Below are 20,775 nucleotides of genomic sequence, written 5' to 3' on the forward strand. Positions count from 1 at the left end.
TATTATGTGGAGAGAGAGAGAGAGAGAGAGAGAGAGATTATAAGGGAGGTATGGGAAATGGGAAAACATTGAGGTAGAAATGAGGATTGTAGTTTAAAATATCCACTTTAACCTTTCACTGTCTTTTCCCCAAATCCAATGTAGAAACAAGTTCAAGAAGAATTTGTAGATCGTCAAGAATATCTCTTGACAGGTTTCGCAGAAACCTATGTGTTCCCACTTAAACTCCCAGTTACCAATCTATTTGGAACAGCCTGCAGTAAATTTTATTTAACCTGACTGTGGTCTATTTTTCTTCCAAGCCTTTCATGGTTAGTGACTTTTTAAGATTTGTAAGGTGATGAGCATTTGTTAGTTAGGTCTATCTGCTGATAACACCTAGGCAATCACAGAAGAAACCCATCAAAAGTGTGTGGTTCAGAAGTGCTCTTTTAAAGTGTTAGCTTTATTCACTGAGTCCTAGTGGATCCTTTTGGCTGGAAACCTTTGCAACCACAGAGAGTCATCAAGTCAAATGATGTGTCTTCCCTGCCTCCCTCGCTTCTTTTCCATTGCACCCACCCTGGTTCAGACACTATAAACCATGCAGAAGAACTGAAAAACCTGCTGCTAACTGCTCCCTTTGCCTTCATCCCCTCACCTTACCCTGCTCCCCACTGCCAAATCTGTTCTTTTCTCAAAGAAACCCAATGCTTGCTGGACATTATCCAAATTTCTAACGTTCAAAGTATTTCTCATTACTCTTCCCACTAGGCTCTTAGTCCAATGCTCCATTCCAAATAAACACATTTACTTCATGGACCTCCAAATATGCTCCATATGGACTCAGCACTACCACGTAGCTCAGCACCCCCTTGTCTGGAATGTCCCTTCCCTATCTACCCCTTTTCAACCTGACTCTTTGCCTAAAATTCCATGAAAGCCAATGTCAACTGTTATCTCTTTCAGAAACCTGTACCTGATTGGTCCAACGAGAGTGACTTTCTCTTCGGGCAACCTTCCACTCCTTAGCACTTAACGTCAGCATTCTCTTACCGCTAAGCCATAAACCCCTTTCTCTTCTTAGATTCTAAGCTTCTGACCAGAAGTCATAGTTTATTTTTCTCTACATACATTGAAGAATCATGTACTGTGCCTTTGACATAGTAGGGGCTCAATCATGATTGATTGAATGGATCATCAATGAAAGTGCAGACAGACTATTTGTGTAGCTGAATACTTTTATAGGAGATTCTGGTTTCCTTTTGAAGAAACCCAGGTCAACGACCATAGTAGCTTGCCTATGGCTCTCTAAACAAGGTATGCCTTTATGTGCAAGTCCCATGCTAGCGTATTTTAAGTAACAGAAAAAACGTTTCTTTACATTAGTGTTTTCTTCAGAGAAGATAGAGATCATTCAAGACACCAGATATTCAGGATCTTTTCAAAGGAAAATGGGACTTTGAGCAATACAGATGACGTAGCCATCTGTTTGGGGTTTTTTTCTACCAACGAAAATCTTACTCCATATTGGCTGTAACACTGACATGAGATTCAAGACAAAACAATTTGAGAAGTTGAAAATGCAGAGCTGTCTATATTTTTAACACTGTGTGTATAGGTTCTGAACAAATGTGATTAATCATTCACTTTAAAATTCACTGGAACACTGGTAACCTAAAGGTCAGAAAATATGACTATTGTCCATATTATGTGATGACAACATTTATATCATACTTTAAAGATGTGATTCATGGCTTATAGGAGCAATCTTTTAATTTTACCTTTCTCCTTTTCATTCAATCTTTCAACATATTAATTAAGCGCCTATTAAATGCTTGGCACCATAGTAGCACAGAAATACATGGTGATTTAAAAAAGACAGCCTTTGTGTGAATTTTACTTATATGTAGTCCTTCTTTGTACATAAAATTTAGTACTTTTAGAACTGCAGCCTTTGGTTTTCCCTAAAACTAGCTCTTCTGTTTAAGTCTGTAATTTTTGTTCACGGCCTCACTTTTCTCCCTTGGATTGAAGCCACAGAATCACCAGGGCTCTCAATATTTGTCACATAAACTATTGCAATATTCTTCCAATTTTATGTACTAACTCCAGCCTTTTTTATATGTTAAGGCATTACACAAATGTCTTGATTCATCTTCATAAAGTTTACTACTTACCTAAGGACTGATGACTCAAATTCCCCCTTGAGGCATTAGATAAAATGCCTCAACCTGCTTTTTTCTTCTAAATATGTCACTTTTTTTGTAAACATACCCCTAGTTTCACTCAAACTCATTTATTTACTATCCCAAACATACCCCACCTATTTCTTCTTCTGCATGGTACTTAAGCTATTCCTCCCTGGGATGTTCTTTGTCCCCTACACAACCACAACAATTGTGACAGACTTCAAAAAATACCTTAAACAATAATTTCTCTAGAAAGTCTTAAAGGATCATCACAGATGTTGGAGCTTTGTCATCCCTGAAAAATCCATATTTCATCATTTGTATTTTCTAAGGAACTCCCTACATTCTACTTCACCTTGCCCAATAGACCACTAGGCTATATATCCCAAAAGCAGAGGTAGCTTTATTTACCACTGCTCGCAGTAGGTGCTCAAAAACTTTCATTTGGTCATGGATATTTCTGATGATTGGTCTTTTTATGAATTCTATATATCTGTGAAGTTTTATATTAAAATGTGGCAAGAGTGATCAACACGGTTTCCACACCATCCAAAAGACCAATAATAAAACCTGGCTAGGGGAAAGGACTCCGGCCCATGCTTCAGACATGGGTGCTCCACAGCCTTTTCATCTCATCTGTGGATTTCTTTTAATTTGCTCCTTTACTTACTCTTCCATTTTTATGTTTTTCTCTCACGCTTATACTTCTCTATACTAGGCCTGAAGGGATAGTCTCTGGTATTTTGCTTATCTCTGCCAGTAACACTCAAAGATTAAGATATTTCTGACTTCTGGGAAAAACTATAAGGACTGATAATTGCCTTTCTAGGGAACTGCTAATCTCTAAACTAACCTCCAGAGTTCGTGGAGAAAAACAGAATGAAAAAAATTCACACTGAATTTTAGTGTTTATTTTTAAAACTCTCAAATGAATAGTCAGTCAACACAGGTGGCATTCAAGGAAAAATCAAACAATTAAAGCTAATATACTTGTGGTTGTGTATGTGTGTGTATATATATTTATATCTATCAACTATATACATTAAAAGAAAATAAAAATACTTCAATGGTTTCCTTAGGGATGTTTTCTTTCTAGTTCTAGTCCCACTCGTGTAGTCTTATTATACTTTCAAAAATGAATTAAAACTCAGGAGGAAAGCAGAGTAGTGATGAATCTAAGCTAAAAATTAATATAACTACATTTTTTTCCTGCTGAACAGTTTTTCCTATAGCTATACTACTCTTTATTAGGTTTTATTTATACCCACAACTTTGTGATAGAAGACAATGGTTTTCCCAGTAAATGTTCCTCTTGAAATATGGAGTAAATTAAAAATAATAACTATAGTGAAACTGTAGATTATTTAGGGTGAATGGGTAGAAAACCACTTACCCCCTGTTGCCACAGTGATTTCACGTAGAAAATGACCATAAAATGGAAAATCGAAGGACAGATTCACTCTCTGCAAGGAACAACAACCAGAAAAGAAAATCAATAATGTGCATAATAGTAAATGTAATATGAAATAATTTCCACTTACAAAAATGGTACTTCTACTTTACACCATCATCATAGTTGCCTCTTAAAATGGGAATCTGGGATGATAATAAAGGGTATTTTTTTCTGGTAATTAAATGTTTGAAGTATGTGAAAAGAATAAAGTTGGGCTATTACAGTCTGTTGGTCTGTTCTTTGCTCCCAGAGGGAATCTGAAAGTTTCAAGTCTGAATCAAATATTCTCTCTGGCATCACCACTGCCTTTTAGATGTCCACTGAAAATCGGTTCCGTCATCACGATGAGCAATATATTCTGGGGTTCTTTTTAGTTTGATTAGTCTTCTCCACAACAGTAGATAGGTTATCTGTCAAGTTTTATTGAACAAAAATCAAAAGATTTTCTTTGACACAATTATGTATTCAATTTGTTTTCTGTATATCCTATAGTTGAAAGGCAGTTTCATGGAACAAGATATCTTGCACCTACAGACCTAGATCTGCAGATATTTTCAGTTTTTAGATGCAGTGAGTTCTCCAGATTCAGTATATTATGGCCCCTTTTAAAGTATAGTTAAAGAATACAAAATGCTTGTTACTGGAGAGCTACTTTAGTATAGAGAAAACGTAGGGAGACTTAGGAAGAATGGTCATAAATTTTGCTCCTCTTTTTTCTAAAAAGGGGCCTGAAACTTGAATTTTACATATGTAATTTACTATTATATAGTATATGTAATATGTCATATTATATGCTTTATATATAATATATACATAATATTTATATAGTAAAGTAACAAAAACAAAACAGCAAAGCAAAACAAAGAAACAAAAATCCTAGATTTTTTTGTATGTTTGAGATAATATGAACCAGGTATTATTAGATGAGAAACAAGAAAAACAATGAGTTATAACAAAGATGATCCACTGAAATAAAAGAATCCAGAGGGAAATTAATTAGTTGGTTTGGAGCCCAATAGCATTACAAACTACCTATAGTAAAAGGCTATTGTGTTAAAATTCAACAATTTCTATATTACAGCTCTCTCAAGGTACAAATCTTAATAAAAGAGAGAAGTATATTTAGATTGAATTTAGTTCCTTCCAAATTTTGCAAATGATTGCTTTTTTATGTCCATCAGAGATTTCTAATAAATTATTTGGCTTGGCATTAATCATTCAAAATTTACAGTGACTTTCAATTAGGTTTTCTTTCTTTTTAAATGAAAGCTGCATCTTCAGACCGGGTTTATCATCATTTTAATTTTTTGCTGACTAATGGGAACAACAAAACCCATTTTCATAGGACTAACTAAAATGAGTGATTGCTACTAACTTTAAAATAAAAGCTTCAATGGAAAAATCATATATCTTTAAGAAAGTGTCAGAAACAATTTTTTAAAGGCAGTTGCTGTAGTATATTGTTCTCCATCATTCTAATTTATTTCCATGCTCATGAGCAAATTGGTAAAATTTACAAACCTTTGGCACTCTCACTTCTACAACAGGAGTCTGGTTTAAATATCTATCAATGACAAACTCTATCAATTACTACCAAGGATGAGCCAGAGGAATATGACATTAGTTTCTCAACCACTGCAAGTATTTCAATAGTTTTAGAATAAGATACAGATACGCAAATACGTAAATTAAAAACTAAAAAATAAAATAAGTTCTTAAAGAAAATTTGTTACTACATCATCCTAAAAAGCAACCAATGCATTTAATGCTCCCCTGTTTAAATGACCTGTTTACCTTAGTTACTATCACCATGACTGCTTCACACTGATAAGAAATAGCAATACCAATTTAAAAGGATGCTAGCCTCTCAGCAGTTGGGAAATTTCTCTCCAGGCACTACTGAAACCCTTTCCCGAGTGTAGGTCATTATTATTGCAGGAACTTCCTCATAGGTGTCCAACTCTCCTACAATTCATTCTCCATCCTATCTAGCATATCACTCCCCTACTTCAAATCATTCACTCTCGTATCCCACAGTCCTTGGCATTCAGGCCAAAATAGTGAAATGTGTTCTAAGGCCCACCAGTAATAGCTTGTGCTACCTCCCAATTTTCCCTTCGCAGCCTCTGCTCCAGCCAACCATCTAGAATATCTTTTAGTTAACACCTGCACCCTTAATCCTTGGCTCTGGTAAAAGGATTCTACCAGAGCCAAAGATTACCGCCAGAGTCTGATGTCTCTTCTGACGGTTATTATCTCTCAACCTTGGTCAGTCATGGCTTTCATATTCTTTCAGCCGTGGCTGAGTTTGGGTTACCTCAAACACCAACCCTGACATAAGGACTTCGAGGCAGATAGTTTTTCAGGAAGGTGATCCTAGGACCCATTTGCTAAAGGAAGTGGCAGAAGTGAGATAAGGAAAAGAGAAACAGCAGCAATAGGTACGTTATTGGGTATATTACCACTAGAGCCAGGTCTCCTCTTGGAGATTCTCTGAGAAAGAGATGGGCAAACATGCCTCAGAATCATTTCATTGGAGATCAGGAGATTGGAACCATATTCATCAACTCCCATCCCCTACTGATTGAAGTTTGCTCCTGGAGGTGGTTAACTACCCTAATCCCTCAGACTACTCTTGTTTGTACCCTCAGCCAGAAAGAAGAGATACAGGACTTGAGCTAGAAAGTTGCTGGTGTGTTAGAAACTGCCTCCCACAGTCTCCCACTCAGGGAGGCAGAGGGATATGGGGCAAAGCACCGACAGGTTCAGCCAAGTGTCACATCCTCAGAGAGTTGTACTTTGACATCTCAGTTGAAGTTATGTCTTCCTACTGCATCTCACCTAGCATTCTCTACATATACATGTACACATAAAACAACTGCCTAAGGTTCATGTTCTAACTGCTTCGAAGCAAAACTGACTCAGCAAAGAGTACTTAGATATGGCCTTTTGTGGGAAACTGGAATTTGAATCCAGGTTTGATTGACAGCAAAAGCAGTGCTCTTAATTGCTGAGATATTAAAAACAAAATGATAAGAAAAGTCACACTTAAAGGCAAATTTTTAAAAATTATTAGTATCCCTTTTTAAAATTAAATTTATAAAGGTGACAATGGCTAGTAAAATTACATAGGTTTCAAGTGTACAGGTCTGTAACACGTCATCTATATATCACGTTGTGTGCTCACCACCCAGAGTCAGTTCTCCTTCCATCACTATATATTTAATCCCTTTACCCTCGTCTACATCCCTTTTTAAAAAACACATATTCACAGACACCCAAAAAATACTAAATCATAAACAAAAATAAACACTCAAATTTCATAAAGTGCTTTGAAGCTAAATGGTTATATATTCAACATAATCACTTTTGGGTAATTGGATCATTATTCTAGCTCAGTATGGTATATAAAATAGGCATTGGGGGAGCTGAAGGAAAGTTTTATTTGTTCCTTCATTCATCCAGTCAATCATTTATTCAACACCTTATATATGCCAGACACTAACTCAGGGACTGAGGATAAAACAGTACATAAGCCCCACCCAGTTCCTTCCTTCAAGGAATTCACAAAGTAGTACAGGACAGGGTCACAGAAGGACAGGCAGGGGCAGAGTAAAGAGCAGGAGAAGACAGCAAAACCAGAGGAGATGGCACTGACTCTTTAAAAGGTACTACAGAAGTTAGCCAGTTGAGACCTGAGTGCAGGGGAGCGGAAGGGATGGGTCAAAATATATGTAGAAAGTGACATTGGAAGGACTCTGTGATTCGTTGGAAATAAGGTTTGGGAGTGAGGAAGGGAGATGTAGAATAATAAACAGGTTTCTAGCTATGTGACTGTTACACCACACTGCCAGCAACTGAAATGATGAATATAGGAATTCATTTTGGTTAGGTGTGAGAAGACTTGCTGTGGCAGTAATTAATTAGGCTTCCTTTACCTACATAATAAAAATAATTAAAAATGACCCGAAAATGTATATATCGCAACTCTTCAACAACAACCAGAAAGGCTAAGAGAATCCTGGATATTGTCACAATAAAGCAAATGTAAAGAAAAAGAAACATAATCTTGAGACTATTGTATAATTACTGTACCTTGAACATTATCCTATCTTGAATCTCATCCCTTAAGAAATGCCTAATGTAAAAGGGAAAAGGGTTCAAGAAAATTGTCATGTGAAGTCACAATCAATTAATTAAGAGTCTGGGCAAAATATCAAATAAAAGCTTAGAAATGAAATTTTAAAGAGCATAAGTGACATAAATAATATTAACTGAATTTATTGCTTCCTTACATTCTGTGGAAAAGAGTTAACTATTTGAAAGGAGAAGTATGATACTTTTGAGACAAGCAAACAAAGTACCACTTCTTAATACGGAGGGAGGATACATTTATGAAACATTTTCTGAAGAGATTGTAGAAGTATATTTATAGATTCCAGGCTGTCTAGTGTAAATGTAAGTCAGGTACAGCCAATATATGACTGTGACCTTCAAAACTGCCTCAAGGGAGGCTGGTTGGCTCAATTGGTTAGAGCGCAGTGCTCATAACACCAAGGTCGCCGGTTCAATTCCCACATGGGCCAGTAAGCTGTGCCCTCCACAAGTAGATTGAAAAACACAAACAAACAAACAACCTGCATCAAGCTCTCCCCACAACATGGTCCATGAAATTATAAGTAGCAGACATTCAGTTCTGTCCAAAATGTCCATGGAGACATTTGGTCCACACCAAACGGTCTTGATAACTGGTCCTGTCAAAAACATCCACACTTAGGAAATGGCCCTGGGTTCAAACAGCTCCTAACATTTATGCATACTTTTGGTTTACAAGGTTAATATATAAAAAAATACTGTCATGTTTTATTGGTCCAATAATTGTATTGTGGCTGTACTGGCTATAATAACCCTTCTTGCCTCAGCAGTCTACCTGGTCATGGCGCAAGGGTTAGGTAGATGGCACATGGGTTGGCATGGAGCAAATGTCTCTGTGGATGTTTTGTGGATATTTTGGACAGGCCCAAATGTCTTGCAAGGGAAATTATTGTCGGGAACAGACTATCAGACTCAATCAGAGTTATGCTCTTAGATTTCTAAGTGTAGCCACATCTCTTACATATTTTTCTTATGCCTATTGCTATTTGTTTTCTGACTAATTATTATGATCTCTTCTAATTCTTTTTTAATAATACAAGAATTATAATCCTAAATACACACTGTTCCAGTTTAACTTGTTTGCCTGTCTCTCAGTGGTATTACAAAGATAAATGAATTAGTCAATGCTTGTAAAACCTTGAAGATAGAAACCTCTTATAAAGAGTTAAGAATCTGGAGTGATCACTTTTACAATCCTCAAAACCATTTTTTAAACACATCATTAATAAAAACTGCTTTTGTTTTAAGGCAGCTTCTTATTTACAGTAATAAAGCTACATGTTTCTGGTTTCCCCAAGTCTTTATTTCATCTTTATAAGGTATAATCCTGCTGAAAGCAGCACGTGGGAAGTAAACTGGTAAAAACTAAACTTAAATAATTGCTGATGTCATGAGTTCGTGAGAGCAAAGGGTCTAAAGTGTAGGAAGTGTCCATTTATTCAAGACTAAATCAATGGATTAATTATTAATTTCCATACATATTTTAACTTTGTTTTTAATCATTCAAATAATTTTATGTTTATCGTGAAGCTTTCTGATAGGTGGGATAGTATTATTATTATTAATAGTAGTAATAGTAAAGTGAGATCTGTGTTATTTTTTTTCAAAAAGTAGATTAAATAAATCTTAAGTCAAATTATTTTCAGTTTATTTATATATGCCAGGTATTAACTTTGATAGAAATAATAAAATTTGAGAAAAATTACATTTTGTTTTACTTAAATGGATGTTTCAAGTGATACTTCTAGGATAGCTCTAGGGTATTTGTGGCTTTCATCTGAAATACCTAAATAAATTATCTTATTTTCAGCAAGATTTATATCTCAAACAAAAATGATTAAATGATCATTCTTATTAGATTATTTTTTATAGATAACTGAATAAATTTAATTTCTTAATTGGGACGGGGTGTATTCTTCCAGGATGCACATAACGATTGATTAACTTTCTTGAAACTGAATAAGGTCCCAGTAAAGTATATTCACCTACAAGTGCTTAGAAGAGATTATTGAGGTCTTACTCCTCTAACTAACTGTGAGACACACAATTTACAATCTTTTAATGGAACTAGATGGAGAATTATTTTCAAAATTTCAATGGTTCTTTCCTAATTTTTAAGTGATACTGTATGGTTTTGGAGTCAGAGAGACTAGAAATTACATCCTTCTTTGGTACTTAGAAGCTGTGTGGTTTTATAAATCATTTAACCTCTTAAAGCCACAGATTGCTCATTGGTTATGTCAAGACACTTCTTTAAAGGTTATCAATAAGGATCAAATAACCAAATAACATCTGGACCTTTATAAGCACTGAGTCAATGATGGTTAACATTATATCGTGTACCCAAATGTCTCTAGCATGGCGATAGTTCCTTAAAACTAGTTTCCTAAACAAAAATAGCTTCTGTGTGATTCCTTTTCAATAGCCAGAAATGATTTGCTATTGGACATCTCTAATACCAGTGCAGGCAAATTACTTCTCTCATGGACTCATATCATAATAAGATATTATGCTTCTGAATAATGTTATGATGTCTTTGTTTTTGTTACATTGAAATAATGATAACTATTGTGTAGGAGAATGGAATTAGCATTTAATATATTGGGCATTATGCTAAGTGTTTTGCCTGTTTTTCGCAAGTATGAATGTTAAAATTAGATGAAAACATGATGAGAAACAAGGTACCTGTATAGTCACAAAAGTATCTTGCAAAGAGATACTTGATAATTACAAAAGGAAAAACAGTCACTTTACAGTGAAGAAACAAAATCTGGCAGACATCAACCGTAAGCAGGTGATCAAAAGTTCACATCACCAGTGACAAGACATACTGACATCATGTACCTCCTGATATGATACACCATGAAGGACAAAATACCACTGCTGCGGTATTTGTGTCAAGAACAGAGACCTGCTTTATTCATGAAGAAACAAAGATTTGAAGAAAAATCCCAAATCAGGGACATTGCACCAAAAAAAAAAAGGAAAACCACAACAACTGACCAGTACTGTCCAAAAGTGTCAAGTTAATGAAAGACCGAGAGAGAGAGAGAGAGAGAGAGAGACTGAGGAAGTCCCAGAGATTGAAAGAGACCGGGAGATTAAGCTAATAAATGCAATGTAGGAGGTAGATCGGATTCTGGATAAGAAAAAAGGATGGTTTGGAGACAATGAACAAAATATGGATAAAGCCTATAGATTAGTCAAGAGTGCAGTACCAATGTTAATTTCTTGGTATTGATAATTGTACCATTAATATGTAAGGTGTTAACACTTGGTGAAGCTGGGTGAAACTTCCCAGCTTATATGGGAACTCTTACAATAATCCTTGCATGTTTTTTTTATAAGCCTGAAATTATTTAAAAAAAAAATTCACAAAAAAGTAGTACGTTCAAGCCTCTAATAGTAGAACCCGGATTTCAACCCACACATGTTTCACTTCAAAAACTCTGAGTCTTGACCACGATGTCATTCTATCTCCCTTCTTTGATACTAGGCATTCGTTACCTACATGTTATCAAACCTTCTGTAACTGTGTTTTCTACCTGCGACCTTTAATAGTGTCAGTCTTTCATGTTTTTGTTCTTAGTAGATGTAACGATTCTCTTTAAAATGCAGTAATAATGTCTGAGGCTAAAGTCAAATAAAAGACAAAATCTGAAACCGTACAGAGCAGCCTTCTCAGATGAAATGCTGGGAATCACAAGAACTAGACTAGTAATAACAGAGCACCACGCTGGGCGGAGCCCTGGTGGGTGATGCCCACTGAGACCTGGTGGGACACAGCCTGTGACGTCTCACCAGGTGATGGGCACAGCCTGAACCACTTTTTGGTTTTGTTTTGCTCATTCGGGGGTTCAGACGCTTCCATTTCTTGCCTTCCCAGGATAGATCCAGGGGCCTATTTTCTACACTTTCAGAATACTTCTTTTCTTTTTTTACAATTCTCAATGGTAATTGCCTTCCACTGGTTTATTCACCTATTTAACTCAAATCAATTCACTTATAAAAGGAATATAAACTGAAAGATAGCAGAGGGATATAAATATGAGTATATGCCCATGTATGTATGTAGCGATAGACAGAACAATTTTAATTCCACAACAAGCAACTATTAAAGAGAGAAAATAAGACTACAGAGAGGCATATACATGTGGATAACAGCCATGCCAACTTCTTTTGATATACTCTGAAGGAAGATCCTGCTTCTAGGCCAAAAATGAACTGTGCGTATTCCAGAAATAAAATTGCTGCTGCAGGCAGAGTAATTCATAATGCTTTTACCATCAAGGATTTTTTATAAAATGGAATTTTAACCAATTCTCACACCTGGGAGGAGTGAACAGGACAGGGGTCATTAATCCAGTGACCAAAAACACTGGAAACCTAATTAAAAGATCAAACTGTTCACGGGAAGGGGTTAGTCAATATGCAAATACACAGACAAGTACCTGGCTACTCCTTTTTGAAATAAAGTCCATCAATTGGATTGATTATCTGAGTTAGAAATTCTACCTGCTTCAGCACTTTTTTCGTAACAGAACTGAGAACTTCATTAACCCTGCATATTGAGTGACACTGCGTGGGACTAGTCATAAAGTAGAAAACGAAGTGTAAACATTTTGCAGGTACCTGACGATCGCTCATGTGGCCTTGAGATTAAGTGAACTATCACCATATCTTTTGATCTCTCCCATTGCACGGTGCCCAGCAAACACTGGGCTCACAGTAACTTGCCTATACTTGAACATTCTGAGAATTCTTCCAAGTAGTGATGTGCCTATTTACCAGTCAGGCAGGGTGCAGGGCAGCAACGATTCAAGGGCACAGAGAAAGTACAAGAGGATTTCATAAAGAAGCCCCTGGAGGGTAAGTAGCGGAGCGCAAAGACCAGAAGCATCCACTTCTGGATTTTTCACACTGCTCTGGAAGCAAGGCAGTGGCTTCCGCCATGTTTCTCAAGTCAAGGTATGTACAGGAAGCAATGAGAGTTCTTGTTAAAATACAGGTCCCGAATTGGTAGGTCTGGGGGTAAAGGGGCTGAAATTCTGTGTTTCTAATAAACTCTCAGGGCTGATACTCCTCTGGGACCCCACTTTGAGCGGCAAGACTTGATGTCATATAAATGGTTTTTGGTACTCTAAAACCACTGCTGTAGGGGCTTTGACAAGCGTGAAATGGATTAAAAGGATAAATAGACTTGATTCATCTCACTTCGCCTGGTAGCACTTACATGGTCTGAAATTTTCCATTCCAGGAATTGGAGCATAGCGGTAATTGCTAGCCAACCACCTTTAAAGCAATGATTTGCAAAACCTCTTTGCAGCCCTAGTACATCTGAGGGCAATGGCATTCTTGTTACTTCCTTCACCAGTGACCCTCAAACAGGGCAGGCAGGAGAAATACTCTATGGTTTTATCCTGTGCAGTCTGAAAAGGCCCTCCTTGCCTCAGTTTATTACAATCTTTCCTCCCTTCTTTCCTGTCAGTGGACAGTGACATTTTAAAGCTAAATATTTGCACCATGATTATTAGTATTAATGTAACAGACGTCTATAACACTGTGCCAGCCACTGAGCTAAGCACGGTGCAAATGCTAAGTCACTTAATTCTAACGTCAACCTTAGAAGGTAGGTACTATTATCATTTCCAGTTTATAGATGAGGTAAGTGGTTAACAGAGAGTAAATAACATACTCAGTGTCACCCAGCTAGTAGCTGGCAAAGTGGGAACTCCAATCCACGCAGCCTGTTTATAAGCCCGTAGATTTAAACACTATTGAGCTACCCCTCAACAGATGTGTTAGAATTTGGAATTCAGTGCAGGCAAAGTACATCAGAAGAGCGACTACATCATTCAAAACTTGATTACAGGTTGAAATTGAAATTAGGCCAAGTTCAATTTTAACTCTTCATCCCGCTCTGCTAACTTCCCTTTTCTTAATTTTGTATTTGGAAATAATTTGGAAATAATAAGTAAAGTTACAAAAATAACACAAAGAGCCCCCTATATCTTTTATGCAGATTTCCCAATTGTTACCATTTTGCTCCATTTGCCAACTTCTGGATTTTTCAAGAGCTAAGGAAATTGATGCCTCTAACACAGCTTCTAAGAGCTGCTCCCTTAGGATACCCTACGGATCTACAGATTAACGCACCTGGGAGCAGGACTCAGGTGCCTAACCTTGGCCTACTTATTGGGAGAGAATCTCATCTGGCATTTCTTCTCAGATAGCTTCTGCATGACAAGAAATTCCTGGCACTTCGTCAATAATTGAGAATGGCTGAAGAAGTTTCACTTCTAGTCCCATTGGCATTTTAACAGAGCACCTTCAGTGAAGAAAGAGACACCTACTCTCTCAGGCTAGACTCAGGCACAGCAGAAGTTCTGATGGGAAATCAATGTATAAACAAACCACGTGAGAGCATGACAAGTTCCCTAGGGCAATCAGCTACAACTTGAGTGAGAAGCTGTAAGTTGGTAAGAAGAAACAGACAAAAAAATAAAGGTATTGAAAAGAAGTTTAAAATATTTAAAAATATATTAACGTGTCAATGAAAATCTCCATCTCAAAATGTTTTAAGTCTTTTATCTTTGAAAATTTAACATTTTCCACAAGAATTAAACATACGCTTTTAGTTGTAGTCACTCAAGGAATATTTCATTTACATTTTGCTAACTTTTCTGTTATATAATATAATATTTCCTTGCAAGAGTCATGTGAAAGCTTAGTCATTTAGTAACTTGAGGATGACAATATGGTTTGCACTCATGTTACCTAAAATTAACCATTGTCAAGTCTTTGTGAATTCATGGAGAGATCTCAGAAAAGATGATTAAAACCGGGTTGGAGAAGAGAATCTAGGATGAGAGATAGGGATAAATGAACTAATCTATTCCACCTGAGTCATGGCTGTGGGGACCTATGTTAGCAGCTTTCTGATTATGAAAGCCTAATGTGAAATTCTGTAGGAGGGTTTCATAGAAACCTCAAGTGTTTGCCTTACTCGTGACTTTAAACAGCTGAGTAGATATTTACCTATCTAGAATTATTTCACAGCCATCACTGGTAACATAGAATGTATGAAATTACCTCCTATGGCTCTAATTTTATATGAAGAATGGCGCCCACCTTCCACTAAAGGCACACTTTGGAGAATTATGATTAAATTGAACTGAAATATGATGAACTCAGAAGTGAGTTTTTAAAAAGAAAGTATGTTCTTGCCTTGGAAAACTGAGGCTTGTTATATGTATAAAAAGTGATCACTGGGGGCTCCATAAGGCTGCCATCTTCAACAATCTCCAAAGGCCTTTCCATGTCTAAATTTTGGTCCCTACATTCAGGGAGGGTATCAGCGTAGCTTAAATAATTAGTAATATATACATCTATTTATGTAATTAGATCACCAAAAGGGATTTACTAATAAATTCAGCCTCTGAAAAAGGCCTACAGAATGTTTAACCTGTGTTGTTGATGCCATCCGCAGGAGAGGGAATACAGGAATATTTCCATGCATTCACTGGCTTTGAAGCAGGTGAAGCAGCTCATTTCCTTGGCACCCAGAGGAACAGAACTCAGTCACTGTGATCTCACGTTAGTTTTGTGGAATGGAACAAAGGCAGGCCTTTCTTTTCCATAAAAGATCCTCAAATAATAGTTTATTCAGGACAGACAATTATTCCCCAAATTGACAAGTGATGTAAGTACAATAACAGTAAAATGAATTAATTAAACCAAAATTAAGCTAGAGAGACATGTGCAGAAACAACTCATTCCAGTCTGTTATGAAACTAGAGGAAAATCCTATGAAGAAAGCCCAGTATGGCCAGGTTGATGAACCATGCATGCCTTACTTGAAATGAAGCATCTCAAAGGACAGAATGCTGCAAGTTTATTCAACCAGCAAAAATAAAAATAAATAAAAGCAACTTATTGTTAGACACTGTGAACAGAGATCAGACAGAAATGTGTGGTCTAGATAATAGCCTAATAGAGAGAGAAAATTAAATTGCCTTTTTAGTTAATCTGTTAGAAAAATAAGCACTTATCAGCAGATTTTCTGATGCACAGAAACAAATGAAATTGTGCAATATGAGCTAACAACTGACTAAAGTCACCATGGGCATTCAAATTTAGTTCTCCCAACATCAACATTATGCAAATGTAAGAATGATGGAAATATTTGTTGAAATGATGTTATTTTCCTGGGGGGGGGGAAACCCTCTAGAAAACTTAATTTTTTTTTAAATGAAAGCTTCTGTATATATTCAAGTTGCCTGAAGATCCCCAGCAAGAACATTCCAATTTAAAAATTTTTACAACAATCACCATAATCAAAAAGTACAATAGTTTCATCAAAAATGCTACCTGCATTATGACACAGAGATAGAAAATGGAATTTCATATTCATTTGGCTGGGAGTTCTCATAGAAAGACTTACTCTTCCTATCAGCATATAAAAAGATAAAAATTTTTAAGTTAAGGATGTGTTTATGTCTGGCAAAGAGAACATAGGTGATTTCTTTGCAAAAAAATATAGACAGATATAATATAGATGTAAATATATATCTATGTATCTATCTATGTATCTATCTATGTATCTATCTATGTATCTATGTATCTATCTATCTATCTATCTATCTATCTATCTATCTATCTATCTATCTATCTACCTATCTAGAGAAACTCTTAGAGAGCACTTAAGAATTAACTTATTTTGTGGTTATTAATTTTTGTTGTAAAGAATGAGGACTCTCAAATAACAAAGCCTCACAACCTCATTTTTATTTGATGTTTTTAGTATCCTTTCATAACCTATTTCATTTTTATTCTTGAGATAGCACTGGAGGGTAGGCAAGGCAGGCATGTTTTTATCCTTTCCAGGTTATAAAATTGAGCTGCAGAGAAGCCAGAATCCAAGAAAATGAGTTTTGGAGCCAAGGTTTTGTAACTTCCATAACCCTGGACTGCTTCACTGGAACAGCAGTACCAAGTTGTGAATCAGAATTTCATAAACTGTAGTTTCAGAAGGCAAAATAATTCTAATTTGACTGGCTATTGAATCAAACTTTGTGCCCAGCAATGAATTAGATAATATGATTCAGAAGTCTAGAAGGAAATCTTAAAAATGTGAAATTTAAAGGTCTACACAGAAGGAAAGAAATAAGTACAGACTAGTTCCTAGGTTTATAGTCAAAAACTTCTAGACCTGCAACCTAACAACTGTGCGACTTTCAATAAAGGACAAAAAACCCAATTAAGTACCAGGAATTGAATATAAAGTGCCTAGCTCATTGCTTGCCATATGGTAGGGGCTTATGCAAATTTCTCCACTTTCCTTTATCTAGGAAGATATGCTCCTTCCTTTAATTTGTCAAAGGTAAAACCAGGTTTTAACAAGCTTTTTTTTGCAATATGACTTCAGAAATGTTGTTTAAACCAAAAAGGACAATGGAGAGGTTTAAACAGAAAAGGACAAAAGGGAAATCTGAAAGAATATGTAATCAAATTACATGTTCTTCATATACATATACATTATATATATGTATATATATAATATATACTGTACATACATATATACATATATATATATATATAATATAAATACTAATAACTGTGGCTTACATTATAAAAGGAATGAGAAATCAGTGTGTTCTGGCATATGAAACCTGTGAATCAAATGATTTCTAAATTTTATTCTGCCCTGAAATTATAAGATATTATTATAGATGGAGAAAACGAAAACTCTTACTCTAGTCCCACCCTCCCCCTCTCTCTAGACTATGAATCTAAGATTCCAAAATGCTGTTTTGACCACATTTATAAATGATTGTGGGGGAGGAAATATTTTTTTAAAAAATCATGTTTTCAAGTCTGACACTTCTTTCTCTTCCTCTGACCTATTCTGAGGAAGCCAAGAAGGGGCAGGAAGCTGCATCTTCAGGAAAATCCATCTACTGGCTTTCTCACTCAACTCCTGCTTACCCAGGTCTGGGTTAGTTAGCCAACTGCCCCCAGGTCTGCCCCAGAGAGATCTTGCCTTTCTCTTCTGTTGCCTAACTTGTTGACAGATTACATGCCCTTGGGCATACAAATTACATTCCTTGGTGATAAGATTATAGAAACTTCCTACTTCCCTTATGGCTTAAATTTAAATCAAGTTTCCAGCCAAGTCACCAGAGAACTCCGGGATCAAGGATTATGACATCAGCAAACCTAATTAATCAAGTGGATTCCTTGTTTCCCATTTGCCATTTTTCCTTGTACTAAAGCCTGTCAGTGACATCATGGGGAGAGTAACTGTGGTTTGGTGTGTGTTTTGAGTGTGTTCTGTGGGTGCTCGAGGGAGGGTGTCTGTGAATATTACTTAGCTCCCTGGTACCTTAACATTACAATTCTGTCCTCATCTCTAGCAACCTGATTCTACCCAGAGGAAGGCATAATAGAAACAGAGCAAAGAGAATCAGGCAGGATTGAAAAGGTAGGGAGGCCAACGGAGAAAATATTAAAACATGTCTCTACAATGTGGAAATACCATATTAAACAATTACACTTATGAAAGAAAGAATGTTTGTAGAAAAAAATTAAATGTTCTATTAACTAAATGTCAAGATATAAAACTTACTTAAATGGAGTCCAAGTGGCAAACATTTCCCCTGGAAAAAAGGAAGCGCTCATGCACTGTTGGTGGGAGTGCAAATTGGTGCAGCTGCTATGGAAAACAGTACGGAGGTTCCTCAAAAATTAAAAATAGAACTACCGTACAATCCAGAAATCCCCCTTCTGGGTATTTATCCAAAGAAACCCAAAATACTAATTCAAAAAGATATATGCAGCCCTATGTTCATTGCAGCAAGATATGGAAGCAACCTTAGTGCCAATCTATTGATAAAGAAGAGGTGGCACATATATCCAATGGAATATGACTCAGCCATAAAAACGAATGAAATCTTGCCATCTGTAGCATGAATGGACCTAGAGGATATTATGCTAAGTGAAATAAGCCAGACAGAGAAAGACAAATACCATATGATTTTACTTATATGTCAAAATTTAAAAAAACAAAATAAATGAACAACAACAAAAAAAACCCAGAAAACTAAGTAAGTAATAGTACTAAAGGGAAGCAGAGTTTGCCACCTAAAATATGCCTTTTGGGATATTGATTACTTTAAGCTGGTTATTTTCAAGCAACTGGAAACTCAGGAAAAACCTTTGACCCTCTTACCTGCCTAAAAAAAAGAAATTTAGATACAGGACCTGCTCCAGGAAAGGAGCTATCAGCATAGATAACTACAGTTTAATATGGACTAAATGCAACAGATGGGGAGGAGTCTTGCAATGTCTCTTTAATCAAAGCCCTCTCTGTTTCCTGTTGTTAAATATGACCCAGAAACGTGTGTGTCCTGGGGTCTCATAGTCTTATGTACATCTGTAATAAATTTGGTAATTTTCTCTTGTTAATCTGTCTCATGTTAATTTGATTATTCCATCCAGAAGAATTTAGGAGGGTAGAAGGAAATTTATTTTTCCTCCCTTACATTATCAATTCTATTATTGTAAATGGAAGTGTGTGCCTCGACGTGTGTGTGTGTGTGTGTGTGTGTGTGTGTGTGTGTGTTCTGTTGGGGGTGATAGGGAAAATGGGTACAGGACCAATTTCTAACTCTAAGAAATGTTTGATCATGGCTTAAATTCTCATGGAAAAAAGAAACCCAGCTCTGCTGATGATAGACTAGATAAAATAAAGATTTTTACCAACGATACATATTTAAAAATCAAGGCATGGAATACCAGATAAGTTACAAGCACAAGCTCAAGTCTTTCCATTTGTGTTAAAGCCAATCTCTGGTGTTGAAAGGAACAGTGTTACTCCCAGACTTACAGTAGGAAATAACAAATAATTTACAGCATAAGTGATTTTTTTTTTTTGAAACTACCAGAGAACTGAGATCACAAGGCAACCAAGAAAACCCCATTCCAAAGAAAAAAACAAATCTTTAAGGAAAGCAGGACACAGGAACTGTCTCACCTTTGGGAGGGGACAGGAGAAGTAGATGGTTTTCATATAAGTGTGTAAGAAGAAATCAGCTAGCTTTTTAATAGATGACTTTTCTACCCATGGTGGCCAACACCAGAACTGGGCCACTTTATGGAATCTCCAGTTGTATACACAAACATTCACTCTGTTACAAAATATATTTTACACAATTAGGCAGTGCAATACAGTGGGAAGATTTTCAAATGCAATAAATTTCTGATAGACATTATCCTAGTCTAATCTTTCTCATTTTCCCTTCTTTTGAAGATCTGTTCTAAACCTGGCAGTTAATCATTTCTGAATCTGTCATCTTGCCTGGGGTCGCCAGAATATAGAAAAGGAGGGATGATGAAATTCAGCAAGGAGAAGTGGCTATTTTGCTTCTCAACCTCAGAAAAAATGTGTCGTACAATGAAAATTCAATAAATCATCATGGTGGATTATAACTAATTTCCATCTTAACTGTTTGAAGTTGACTTCCTGAAATAGGAAAGTATATATATATATATAGATCTATCTATTTATCTATCTATCTATCTATCTATCTATCTATCTATCTATCTATCTAATAAAGGCTGTGGCCAAAAATTTTGGTATTTTACATTTATCAAACAGTACGTCTTTAAATTACTTCAGCCATTGACTCTTTAGATCAATAATGGCACAGCATTTGAAAGGGTAAAGTTGTTTTGTTTTCACTTTCAGTCATACTAAACTGAACAAGACATCGCTTCATCAGTGGTAAGATCACTGCTCTTACCTATGACAGCAAAACTAAATAACTTTTGAAATGTTAAATCAGGCACTTATCAGAAAATGATTATCAAAACCTGCTGAGAACCAAGTGTGATACAGTTTACACACACGTCCTGAGTGTGGGCTTGACTGACTAGATTAACGATCTAGTTCCATCGCTTACTAGCTGGAGACCCTTAAGCAGGTTACTTGATGTT

General features: G+C 36.2%; 1 protein-coding gene across 2 annotated transcripts in view; it reads right to left on the minus strand.

Annotated features, from left to right (window-relative positions):
- Nucleotides 1–20,775, minus strand: part of PLXDC2 (plexin domain containing 2) — a 393,562-nt gene that overhangs the window by 174,378 nt on the left and 198,409 nt on the right. For both annotated transcript variants that reach the window (XM_081040277.1, XM_081040276.1), the window contains one exon: nt 3,565–3,634. In XM_081040277.1, the coding sequence (XP_080896403.1) occupies nt 3,565–3,634 (70 nt within the window). The remainder of the gene's footprint in view (nt 1–3,564; nt 3,635–20,775) is intronic.

Source organism: Rhinolophus hipposideros, assembly GCF_964194185.1.
Source record: "Rhinolophus hipposideros genome assembly, chromosome: 1".
NCBI classification, from domain to species: domain Eukaryota; kingdom Metazoa; phylum Chordata; class Mammalia; order Chiroptera; family Rhinolophidae; genus Rhinolophus; species Rhinolophus hipposideros.